The following is a 12730-nucleotide window of genomic DNA, read 5'->3' on the forward strand; positions in this document are numbered from 1 at the left end:
AGGCATTTAAATCCAGTAAAGTCCTTGTAGAGGTGGGGTGGGTGAAGAGACAAATCAGTTTAATGAAGTATGACATAAGTGTCTGTTCTTCAGAACACAACACTACTCAATTAAGATATACACACCCGCCTCTGTGGCACCATGTTAACTCTCCTGGCCGACACATACTCAGTCACTGTGTCAGCCACATTACATTACGTTGAAACCTCAGCTAGGAGACTGATTGGCAAACGTGTTGTATTGGCCATAGTTTTGGGCAATCAAAGTTTAAATTAAATGTTTTCTGTTAGAAAACTCAATAATGAGTGTGGTCATCTCTGCTAAGGGGAAACAACATTTGCTAACAAAGCTTTACCTGGAGATTATTTTATCCACTGGTCATTATTAACAAAGACACATGACCAGCAGAGACAGAGACAAAGAGACAATCAGTGTTGTTGTCTGCAGTCAGAGAAGGCCTCTGGAGAGCTGAGGACTTGCTTTTCACTGTGAACACTCTCAGGCTGCCAGAGGGAAGCTAACTAAAAATCTTGCTTAGAAAGGCATAGGGTTTTCAGCTATAAGCACCAATTACATGCAGTGAATCTCAGGGTAGAGTTGTAGTCGAAAAAAGAGATTATTTTGCAACTAAGATTTTATTAAACTTTAATCCTCCAGTAAATAATTATATAAAAACACCACAAAAACACCACAAATCTTGTGCTAACACATCTCTTCGAAATAAGTTATCTGGGTAATCAACTAAGGAAATCAGTGGACTAATCGACTGAGAGTAGGAAGCTCTTTTCAGGGGAATAAGGGAAACAATTTGGCAGCCTACAGCTAAATGGGGAATTGACATCCGCATACATCCATTCTTAATAATGCTTTGGACTAGACAAAATACTGCCAGTTTATCAATGGCATTAATAACTGAGAACAGCTCAGTCAGTTTAATGAGAAGCTATAAAGTCTAGATTAATAATGCGTTCCTGTGATCCTATGATCCTTTGTATTCAGTGTCACATCTTGTGAGGGGCCCCAAATGGCCCTGCTATGCTGCTGTCAATGTAAATGTTATATCTCTGCAGAGAAGGATTTCAGAGAACTTTGATGCTGCGGGGTTACCACCTTTGCTGACGTTCATACTGTTCACCATATACGAGGCGATATTGCCATTCTCGTCTCTGACTGTCTTTCCTTTGTGCCAGAAACTAAGACAGACACCACAACAATGAAGTAGGTTAACAAGGGGTTAGTGAAAAAAACCTTTATCAGTAAGTGGGACATATATACTAATCCTACATTAAAGGGGAGTACTGCTTATGCTATAGGGATTATTAGGGGTCAACATATGACCAATAATACCTTTGTTTTGTCTCTTGGCTGCTGGTCTTTAAAATCCATCATCCACACTGGACCCTTTTTGAGCCAAATTCTGCTTTAAATTCTGTCTTTGGATAGGAGGGTGCATAGCCGCAAAAACGAGCATCTGCAATCATTATGTTACCATGCAATCAGCCTGGTATCCACCATGGCAACCGTTGTCATGAGGAAAACGTTTTCAGATTCTGTACACCCACATGGTAAATGGAAAACACTGCCAACGAGGAGGCAAATCTTCAGAATACATTATGCAACACATCAACAGTAACTACCAGGGGAAGCACAGGTGACTCAACCCTATTCAAACCTGGCTGAGGTGTTTGTGTGTGGCTTTGAATATGCGCTCAATATTTGTGTGGGTTTGCCTCAGGTGAACCAGTTTCTAACCGCATGAGAAACCTGCAAGTTTGGTTTTCTTTAACGTTCTCCTCATTTCCACGTGTGCTGACATACAATGCTTCAAACTCCTTCCTTTTACTGCCAAACTGTTTAGGTTACCTGTGTCTGCTCTAACTTTAGGAAACTGGTTCATTTAGATGGGCAAGATGCTCTTTCTATAATCCTCCTGGATTTTTTTTGTATTGTTTTTTTCCCATTTACAGCTTTTATTTCACCCCAACTGTCAGAGGAGGGCTGATCTCTCTTTGAATTATCCCTCCAACGGGTCTCTTATGTGCTGAGGTTTTGTGTAGTTTTCCCTGCCATTGTTAGAGAGTGGAAACTTGCTTGGGAACCACTTTTGATGTGGGTCTGTAATGCCCATCATTATGCAGGCGATAGTAAGTTTAAAACACCTAGCTACTTTCCTTATTGTTTTACTGGATTATTATGAGGCAAGTTTACCCTCTGGTGGAAGTGTCTTCTATGTACAGTAGAAGCTTTCTGAAACGAAAATGTGCTTTTGTGTGTGCCTGTTTTTCTAAAGTAATTATGACTTGCAGTATAATGAAAACTCAGAGTTAATGTTTGCTTTTAGGTGTTTATAAGTTATATCAACAGCTTATAATCCATGTTTTTCTTTTTAGTTAAGATTAGATAAAATCTTTAGTCATCACATGCATTACAACCAAATGAAGTTAAGACTCATGATATGTAAAAAAGTACATATGTATAAAGGAATCAAAAGAGTGAATAGTAAGGGATATTTCAGAAAACGTTTGGATATATATGGTACAATTTAACAGTATGAACACTATGATATGAAAACCCTCAACCAGATGTTTTCAAAACCTCTGCATCACTTATTGATAATCAACTCATTTTTGTTATGTCTTAATGTTAAAATGTTGTTGTCATTTACAGTTGTAGCTTGAGGTTTCATTGAGTTTCCTTGACAGTTTTCCCCAGTCCACGGTTCCAGATGGTTCACATTCTTTTGTTTCCTACAGCTGACACAGGCAGGGGCAGAGATGGTAAACTTGAACATTCTCCAAAACAAGACTTCAAACCCATGTTTCATTAAACTCAAGGCAAACATAATAGTAGCCTGTCAGGGTGGACTTTAAGAAATGTCAGTTGGTTCTTCTGTAAAAAAATGTTTTTGCGATGTTCTTTATGAATTAGGGACACATTAAAAGACTTAACAAAGAGGAAGTTCATGTTTCAAAAAAGTGATTACGAAAAATATGTATCCATAGTTATACACATCATCCCCCTACATCAGCTGTTCCACTCCCTAGTCACTCCCAAGCCTAACCTGCTCAACCTGTTTGCACCTGGGTGTCAGGAGTGGGTGGGTGACCTCTGTTGCAGCAGATTTCACTGAAGAGTAAGGAGGACACAGTATTTCCTTGTCTTGGATCTTAAAATATACAAAAAGCAGTTTTCTTATTGTATTTCTTGTCTTTTTTTAATAGGAGGAGTAAGACGCCATGGACCCAGACAATAAAGAGGACATTGAGTCTCTCATGGAAGACATGGACTACATCCCAGGCCACTTCCACCTGGACCTCAGCCTCAACTGTGATCCTGTCGGGCCTGTGAAGCTGAGACTCAGAGACACTTACCTGAAACAAGAGAGCCTTAGAGGGGAGCTGGAGGCTGAAGCTGGATATCTACAGTACGCTGTCCGAAATCTTCTGGGTCTGCTGGCTTTCCATTTGGAACACTTTGACACAGCTGAGGAAATATTCAGGTGATCACACACTGTCTTTTTTTTTTTTTTTTTTGAAGGCTGAATATCAGTATCAGTAACACTAACGTTTGCTAAGCAAGAGTTTTGAGTTATATGATTTCACTACAGATCTTAACTAGTTTTGTGTTTTTTCTGTCTTTAAAACAGAAACACCTCACAGGCTGAAATGTGTCTCACTACATATCCTTAATATCTGTGAGCTGACCAAGAAACAACACACTGAATGTGTTCACAGCAACACGAAAGCAGCACAAAAGGCCAACCTGCCCTTTTACCTGCTATAGTCAAACATCAACCAAAGTCAAGAACCCACTTTCATTAAGTCACAGTAGTTGACAGATTGTGAATGGCTACCCCACAAATACAGCAATCTGCATACCAAACATGCGTCATTAGGACCACACAAACATGTGGGTTATTTGGCTATACCCGTAAAACATTAAGCAGGATCAACTAAAGTACGAGTTACAAGAATAAGGCCACTATCCGCAGTGGTATGAAAAAATCTACTGCCCATGCTTACTATCCAATAACATGCACAATAAACCCCAATGTTGTACTAATTATTGAAATTGTATTTCCCTCTGATTAACTATTACATTTTATTTTTAACATTTTGTAGTTGGTATAGTACTGTAAAGGTTATGATACTCATGACTATGTATTTCACAAGTGAAGTTGTATTTTTTTTTATTTGATCTTATCTATGCATTATATTATGTACTTCCTCTTTGCTGCTACTAATCAGCCTTTCCTGATATCTCGGTTCATTGGAATAACAAAACGTAGAGATCAAATGATCAGAGTTCACTGCACGCTAGCATCTCTGTGAGGCTCTATAAAGACACAGCAGTTCTTTAAACTAAATGTCAGCATAAAGATTACCATGTTCACCATCTTAGTTAGTGTTCGCTCATTAGCACATTGAAGGGTGTTTAGTACATCCAGCAGAAATGTCCCTTAAAAAAAGGACAAAAGAACTGATTGGAATTTAGTGGTTAAAGGTCACAGAATCCTCAAGAATGTAAATGTTAACAACGACAATGATAAAGTGTTGACATTAAGGACAAACATGGATGAAAAACTGCAACTTGACTAGTTCGCATAGGCATACAAATGCCAGGTAGTAATTCTAATTTAACCTTATGATGGCATTGAAAAAATAACTAAAGTTATCACAATTCATCCTCAGGGTAACATGAATGCTTGTAACACATTTAATTGAAATCCCTCTGATAGTAGTCAGAATCGCAAACTGATTGTGGCGTTATAGAAAAGGTCAAAACATCACCAGTATCATTTACCCTCTGAAGACCATGAAGGTCTTTTAAAAACAGAATCCAATTGTATGTTTGTCAAAATAAGAATGAAACATTGAGTATTTTTGAAATCACTTTCAATGTTTAAGACCTTTTTATGGAGGAAGCTATTTCTAAACTCTCTGTTTCTATCTATATCTCTGTCTCTTGCCTTTTCAGGAGCATTTGTAAAGAAGACCCTGGTAACCTCAATGCCTGGGCCAACCTGGGTTATGTTTATGACAAGCTTGGTAGAGAGCTCGACGCGGGCGAGTGTGTGGAGAAAGTGTCCCACCTCATGGGCTTAGACGCTGGAGAGGCCTCTCAGGAGGAAACCAGGATTCTGGCAGCCCGCTGCCTGGCTGAGCAGGCTTACGTTTATCCCTACGATGTGGAGCTTGACAGCGAGGACGACCTGAGAGACAGACTGACAGCAGCATTGACGCTATACAACAGAGCCCTGGACTATGGGGGCCATCTGGTGAGATTCTCATGCAATATTACTTAGGATACATCTTTACAGATCGTTAAACAGGTACGATTAGCATGTGCAATTTAAATGTAAGGAGAAGCGTTGAAATAATTACCTTACATCCATCATGCAATGTCTCCTAACCTTCCAGCATTTCATTGTTTGGTATATAATGTTGATGATTCCTTAATATTATTAAGTGTACTTCTCATCTCTGATTTAATTGATCTGCAAAAAAAGCTCTTGTCCAAAACTTACCACTTTTCAGAACAAATGTAAAATGTGGTTTTGACATTTTTTGAAGCAGTTAAGTTATGTGTTATGTTTCCTGTACAATACTTTAATTGTATACCTTACTAAAGACTTGTTGTTGTTTTTCAGATATCAATAGAGGAAAAAAGAAGCTGGTATTTTAAAATGGCCACTATCTACATAAGGTACAAAACAAATACATAAGATGAACCACCACACTACATAATTTGTAATTTGTATTAAGTCATTTTTTCCCTGCAGGCTTGACGACATAGTAAAGACCAAGGAGGACTCTGAATACTCCAGACTCTCTCATTACAATAAGGGTCTGAAGCTTCTCAAAGAAACACTAGATTCAGAGAAATCGCAACACAAAGGTAAACACATCCGGAAAACACGTTAGGAAAACAAGTCAGCATTCTCTATGAACATATCTGCCTTGTTGTACATTTAGAGGCATGAAGTTGAACGTGAAGTGCAGCTCTGCTGAAATTTTTACATGCTGCAAATATTTTGGCCTACTTTAGTTCAAACCTTACATTGAAATCTATACCAAGGAACATTGAGTATTATAGTGTTTTAGTAATACAACAATTGTATTTAGGATGCAGTAATAGCGATTTCTTTAATCTAGAGGGAGGCAAACTACAAATGGTTTAGTCAGAAACTGGTAAACACTGATTTTGTTATCTCCCCTCAGCTCTTGCCTGGTGTTATGTTGGCATCTTGTTGGAGAGGAAGGAGGAGTTTACCACTGTGCCCATGTCCATACATGACTGTGGCTACTCTGCCTCTGATCCTCTATCCTGCTATGGAACTGTAAGTAAACTCAAATATTGAGATATATCACCAAATATCAGGCAAGCTTGGAGAAAATAAGGGATTCTTATACAGTATGATAATCATTTGACTAAAATCAACCTTATATTATCAGTTTCTTCCAGTAACAGACACTGCCCTTTGTAAAAGTTACTTCCTGTGTAACACTTATGCTTCTCCTCATTGAGACATTGGTTGGCATGTGTTAGTGTCAGTGATGTGGTTTAATCCAAAACAAAACCATTTTAATCTCACATATATCATTTTAGAACAATCCCCAATCCCTCTCATCAAATACTACCTATGTTAAACACACTTTAATCCTCCGTTGTCGTGCCTATGCGTCCTGATTTATTAAGGAGGTTAAGTGATTTAGTATAATATTTTCATCCTAACATGCATTATACTTGTCTTTGTCCTCAGGCCATAAACTTGGCTAGTGATGATGCATTCACCCTGAACCTTCTGGCTAAGGTCTTCTTTCTGCTGGGCAAACATGAGATGGCCACAGGGATTTGCAACATGGCCCTTAACGTGCTCCCAGACCCAGAGCTTAACTGGCAGGCTTACTGCACCCGCGCTAAGGTACTGCCGTCCGTCAAAGCATCCTAAAATCAAGCTGGTAAAATTTTGTCAGCTATCATGTTTTTTTTAACAAATTGAATGTTCAACTGAACAAAAATGGTATAAAAAATTAAAAAATCACAGTTTGAAGTGCGGTTTTCTAGTGATACTTTTCAACTACGATTGTCCTCAACTTCTTTGTTGAATAAAAGCTTCAGTTGTTTAACCTACAAAGCAGTTTTCTCCGCAAAAAATCATGCTTATACAGTCACTGTATATGCAAGTAGGACATCTGAGTTGATATGGAACAACAAGCCCTACTGTCAACTCACTCAAAAATCCTGCATGCAAAATGTATCATCACAGTGCAATATCCGTCTTTCGGGATGTTTTCATTACTCAAGCTGACTACCCGATGACAATAAAATAAAATGTTATGTTGTGCAACCTTAGTATTTATATTCCCTTATTTTAATAAAAGTGATTTTCTTTTTTCTTTAGATCAATATGATGCTTTATGTCAGGGACCTGGAGAAGGCAAAATATAGACAAGGTGGAATCCCAGACCGACAAAAACTAGTTGAGGCCAGAAAAGATTTGGACAAAGTCCTGACTGTACGTCCATGTCTGCGGACTCACCTGGAGATGGCACAGGTAAAGACATAAACTTCTTATGAGCAATACAGAAATAGAAAACTAAATATAGATTAAATAGAAAGACAATTTTCTGATTCATGTCTTTTCTTTTTAGGTGTACTACTACATGGGAGTAGATGCCCTTCAGGAGAGCCTTTTGGTGGACGAGGGGGCAGTGAACAGTGCATTGGTGAGTCTGTCCCATGCCCTTCAGTTTGAGCTGGGGGACAGCCTGCCGGACCTGCACGTGCTCAGAGGACGCTGCCTCCTGCTGAAGGGCGAGGAACAGAATGCTGCAGACTGCTTTAAACTTGCTGTGGAGTTGGAGAGGCCGGGGAGCACGGACACCACAGCCCTGCGCTGCCTCCTGCAGGCTCTCTTGACTCTGTTTATGCTGGGAGGCCCTGACCCAAGCCTCGCCATTGCCCAACTGGAACTGTGGGTGCAAAAGGCAGAGGGGAAGTACCCTAAGGACATTGTAAAATCCGAGCTCAGGTGCCTTTACAGGACTCACACGGAGGAAGTCACAGAGTTATCCCGCGCTCTGATCAGGACAGGCCGACTGGACCTAGTGAGAAGGCTGCTGGAAACAGTGGTGCCTAAACAACTGGTGAAGAAGAGACCAGTGGCTAGGTCTTACTCCTATACATGAAGCAAAAATGTGACTTTAATAGATACAGGGACATGCAGTAAAAAAAAATCACAGCATTTCACAGATTAAAATGAACCGTTTAGAGCAACAGTATATTTTTTTGTTGTTAATCTACTGTTAAGATTTTATTAACTGACTGTTGGCAAGGCTGGACCTACAGACTTACTACAGCTGGAGTGTTATTGTTGGATATTGCTTTTTAGGTTTGCTTCCTGGTGGAAATATGTTTCTTTCACAGTTAAATAATCTCTAAAACAGTGTTATATTTCAATGTGTTATTACTGATTACCAAACGAGGTACAGTATACAACACTAGGATGTTTCTTGCTATTAATAAAAAAATAAAAATGTAAACACTTGTTATGTTATTTATGGTCTTGATCCACAGAAACATTTAATTAAATCAAACACTGGATTAATTTAAAACAGGGCATCAAGGGTCTTTGAATGTTTTGAAGTGTGTTGATATGGTTTGGCCATTGGAGTTCCAGATCTCAGCCACAACTGTGCTCATGTGCTAATGAGTTAATGAGGTATTCGTGTAAACACAAAAAGAAATATAGAGAGAGCTTTGTTACCCGTGCACTTTATTAATTGCAACACTGACATTTCATTGTAACAAAAGATAGCTGTAAGGAAACTCCCTGTATTAAAATCCCCTTCTGCCAACTATATAGAATTATGGCTGAAGATGTTGTTGTGGAAGAGCCAACTTGGCTGTTATGTTAGCAAGCTATCTGTATTTGATTTACATGTGTATGTTACATTCATGCCAGGCACAACATATCTCCTTGACTAAAAACAAAAGAAAACTATTATTTTTTGCTGGGATACTTCAGTTTGCCCCTTCTGCATCCTCTCTCAAATGTAATATAATTAATTAAAAGGGAATTTCTACAGGAGAGCATATGTTTTCCAGCATTATGTCGAACCTCTGTCTACCAGGATAAAGAAGTTATAATGTTAATATTTTCTTTTGGAAAACTTAACCAATGAGAAATACCTTCATGCCAAATAGGTTTCTCATTAAACACTGACGTTTCAACTTCAGCTTAATTTCACTATGAAACACATCAAGTGTATCCCATCAGTGAGTCAAACACAGCTAGAGGTAAGGTTATGCCATTAAATTAGCCATGAATATCATGCCGTCATTTTCCCTGTCCTAAAAAAGTTGTACGATTCTTTGCAAAATGTCAGTGTCTGACTGGTTTGCCGCACCTGTGTTAGTGCGAAAATGAACACAATGCTGATGATGCTGCTTTAGCTCACCTTGCCTTTGGGTTCAGGCAGGTTCTACAGCATTGTCTGGCTTACTTGCCCAATGCACGAGGTGTCACTCCTCATTCAAGGCATATTCTTCCCCTGCAGTTGGACCTGACAAAAACTCTTTCAGCTTAATCAGGTGAGGTTTTTAATTTTGCTGTCAAGAAAATCTATATATTTATTTTGAAAGTAAAATTAAAGCTATTTTTTTTATTTGGTAGCTCACATGATCCAGTAAAGAGGAGGTAAAGGCGGGACAAAAAGTGTTTATTATTCTTTTATTTTGAACATAGCCACATGCATCATATTTGTAATAGTATTTGTAATTCAGGGCAGAATACTGTTCAAAGTCACAGCTAATTTACGAAAGATTAACTGAAATTAATCTATAAAAATAAATAAAAGTACCTGTTGGTATTACATTTCCATAATTCTACATGGAAATCGTCTGTGTTTAGTATCATGGTGGCTGCTGCTGGGTCCATGGCTATTTAAAAGGCAAACTGCGGTCCTTCACTCAGTAAAAAGTATAACACTCACATCAGTGCTGCCCAGGCCTTCAAGACACACGCTCATACACTCCGAGGAGTACTGTGTACCAGGGGCGGTTTGTGTATTAGGGCGATTTGGGCGACGCACCACCAACAGGAAAGAGGGAATCAGCTTTCTAACACAGCGGCAGTCAGAAATCAAGGCTGAATTAATCTCACCATACACAGTGGCCTACGATGACAATCATTCTCTAACAATTTGTTGCTGATATAAAATTAACATAAAGCGGTGATTTTATGATTCTAATATCGAGGAATAACTCAATAACACTGGTTTACATCACAATAGAGCCACCTAGAGTGTCCACGCATGTGAATCATTCGGAACATATTTGTGCATTGACTTCACTTCACTCAAAAAATGATGCCCAAACTGAAAGAAATATTCTCCCAACCTAATGAATACATAATCAACAGCACGACTCAGCTATCCTGCTGCTTCTTTTTTTGGGGACCATTTCACGCGAAACCTTTAGAATATTATTTGAGTGTTCAGACCTATTCAAACCTTCATAATGACATTTTTCATTATGAAGGTTTGAAATGAAACTTAATTCAAAATGAAACTTTGTGATAAAAATGTAACTGACTTTGCAGAATACGAAATTATGTGTTATTCCAGTTATCAATGCTTGATATAACTCAACAGTCAACTGATAAGCAGGTTCAATCTTTGTTTTTCCTATATAGGATTTTTTGTTTTTTGCTAGTATTAAACTGACCCCGAGTTTCAGGTCAACACAGCCCTACTAATATTTATGCATAGTTCCTTAAGATGAAAGAAAGCTCGACCGCCAAAATGTTTCCAAAACAAATTGTACAAATATTGTGGTGGCTTTTAAGATTTTCTTGCTAAACCAGTTTTCTGTGTGTTTACAGGTACATTTCTATCCAGCTGTGGTGAAGTTACAGAGCCAATGGCACACCCTTTGACAGACTGGAACACGGGCCTCTTTGACTGCTGTGAGGACACCAGCACCTGTAAGAATCAACTCCACAACCTTCAATCCTATTTATTAAAATTACTGTCGGATTCATTTGTTAGCTTTCAGGATTGACTCATTTGTGTCATTCTTTAATCTAATAAAGCCAGTTACTTTTGATATTACACCTCTATTAAAACTGCTTGTTTTTCAGGTTGCTATGGTTTCTGGTGCTGCCCTTGTCTTGCCTGCACAGTTTCAGGGAAATTTGGAGAGAACCGTTGTCTTCCATTATGTGACATGCTCAGCCCCGCTATAACAGCAGCCTGCGGCCTGCCTCTGTGTGTGCCTCCTGCAGCCCTGGCTCTACGGGTTGGCATTCGACACAGATATGGTATCAAGGTATAACACGTGTAAAACTGATGCGCAGTGAAATCTTAAATCATGTTTGAATTTAAGCCTTGTGAACATCCACAGAAAATGTAGCCAATAACAATATGTATACACTTGAATTAAGCATCAATAATGATATTGCCTGCATTCCTACAAGCAATAATATTAAATTGAATCGGGAGGAGATTGAATATACAATTTTTTAACGTAATATTATTGCTTTTAACTAGCCTAATACAGTTATGTGAAATCTGTTGACATAATCCCTTTAATTAAAGTCAACATTTCATTTTTTTCAGGATAGATAATGTAACACATTCCATAATAATAAATCAAAAAAGGGCCTTATCAGTACTCTGGTTCTCCACAGGGTTCCCTTTGTAAGGACATCGCCAGTTCCTGTTTCTGTGAGTGGTGCTCCTGGTGTCAGATGCAGCGTGAGTTAAAGTTTCGCAAGAAAAACACGGTGGTCGTTGTCAACATGCAGCCTCCACCAATCATGAATGTTCCTGGATACCAACCTTCTGCTGGTTTCATGGCTCAACCAGGAGTTAGATACTGAGCCTTGCAACTTCTCATTGGTCTGCTCTGTCTTATGAAAGATTTTGGATTTAGTTCAGATTATCGGTGGTGTTGTGGTCCTTTAGTGTAAAAACTGATTATTTTTGGCTATAGGTTTGGGAGACAGTGCTTGTTTGTACCTTGTTTTATTTTGTTTATTGTAATCATTTTGAAACATGTCTCCTTGGCATTAACGTCTGCAGGTTCAATTTCAGTCCCAAACTGCCAGAATAATGATAATCATGCCAAGGTGAAAGTTGGTAGATATGACCAGTCACTTTTTAAAGACTAAGGAAAGCGTTGTAAATGTCTCAAGATGATGGATCGGGAGAACTCTTGAAAATAAACCTTCAAATGAGAAAAGGGGCATTGAAGAAGAGGTCTTCAAATTGTTTGCTGAACATTTCCAAAATACTTACTTTTCTTTGTCTCTCAGGTTTTAAATGTAAATGTATGTTGGAGGAAAATGTGTAATTAACGTGCATGACTTTGTCTAATGAAGTTTACCCAATGGATGTTTGAAGGATATTTATACCAAAGTGGATTTCTCTAACTATGGGTGTGAATTACTATTTTTGATCTACACGCAGCATTAATTCCATAAAAGTTACAAAAAGTGTTTTCTAGAAAAAGGATTCTTTAGTTATTCAATCTTAACATGATTCTTTCCATTTACCAGTTACCATGTAATAATGTGTTGACTGAGTTTTTGACCATAATAATAAATAATACAAAACTGACCTCACCTTGGTGGATGCTTTTCCCCCTAATCTGTTAATATTTTGGTCACGTTTTTGTCATCCAGAGTTGCATCTTTGGAAACAGCCTGATTTACAGTTCATCA

The 12730-nt window shown here is 38.5% G+C and overlaps 2 protein-coding genes across 3 annotated transcripts; both read left to right on the forward strand.

Annotated features, from left to right (window-relative positions):
• Nucleotides 1-3115: 3115 nt before the first annotated feature.
• On the forward strand, nt 3116-8548 carry ttc22 (tetratricopeptide repeat domain 22). Of its 2 annotated transcripts, XM_063890595.1 has the most exons (9): nt 3116-3133; nt 3222-3499; nt 4978-5278; nt 5651-5706; nt 5783-5898; nt 6222-6340; nt 6764-6925; nt 7406-7558; nt 7656-8548. In XM_063890595.1, the coding sequence occupies exons 2-9, from the start codon at nt 3237-3239 to the stop codon at nt 8190-8192; spliced, it is 1707 nt and encodes a 568-aa protein (XP_063746665.1). In that variant the 5' UTR covers nt 3116-3133; nt 3222-3236; the 3' UTR covers nt 8193-8548. The 2 variants fall into 2 exon arrangements, with proteins under 2 accessions (XP_063746665.1, XP_063746664.1); XM_063890594.1 differs by lacking the exon at nt 3116-3133 and having other exon boundaries at nt 3142-3499.
• Nucleotides 8549-9502: 954 nt separating this feature from the next.
• On the forward strand, nt 9503-12627 carry LOC134869186 (cornifelin homolog B-like). Its single transcript, XM_063890643.1, has 4 exons — nt 9503-9597; nt 10889-10990; nt 11147-11334; nt 11696-12627. Exons 2-4 carry the CDS (start codon nt 10927-10929, stop codon nt 11885-11887), a joined length of 444 nt encoding a protein of 147 aa, XP_063746713.1. The 5' UTR covers nt 9503-9597; nt 10889-10926; the 3' UTR covers nt 11888-12627.
• Nucleotides 12628-12730: the final 103 nt, after the last annotated feature.

This window comes from Eleginops maclovinus, chromosome 9, assembly GCF_036324505.1.
Source record: "Eleginops maclovinus isolate JMC-PN-2008 ecotype Puerto Natales chromosome 9, JC_Emac_rtc_rv5, whole genome shotgun sequence".
Taxonomy (NCBI): Eukaryota; Metazoa; Chordata; class Actinopteri; order Perciformes; family Eleginopidae; genus Eleginops; species Eleginops maclovinus.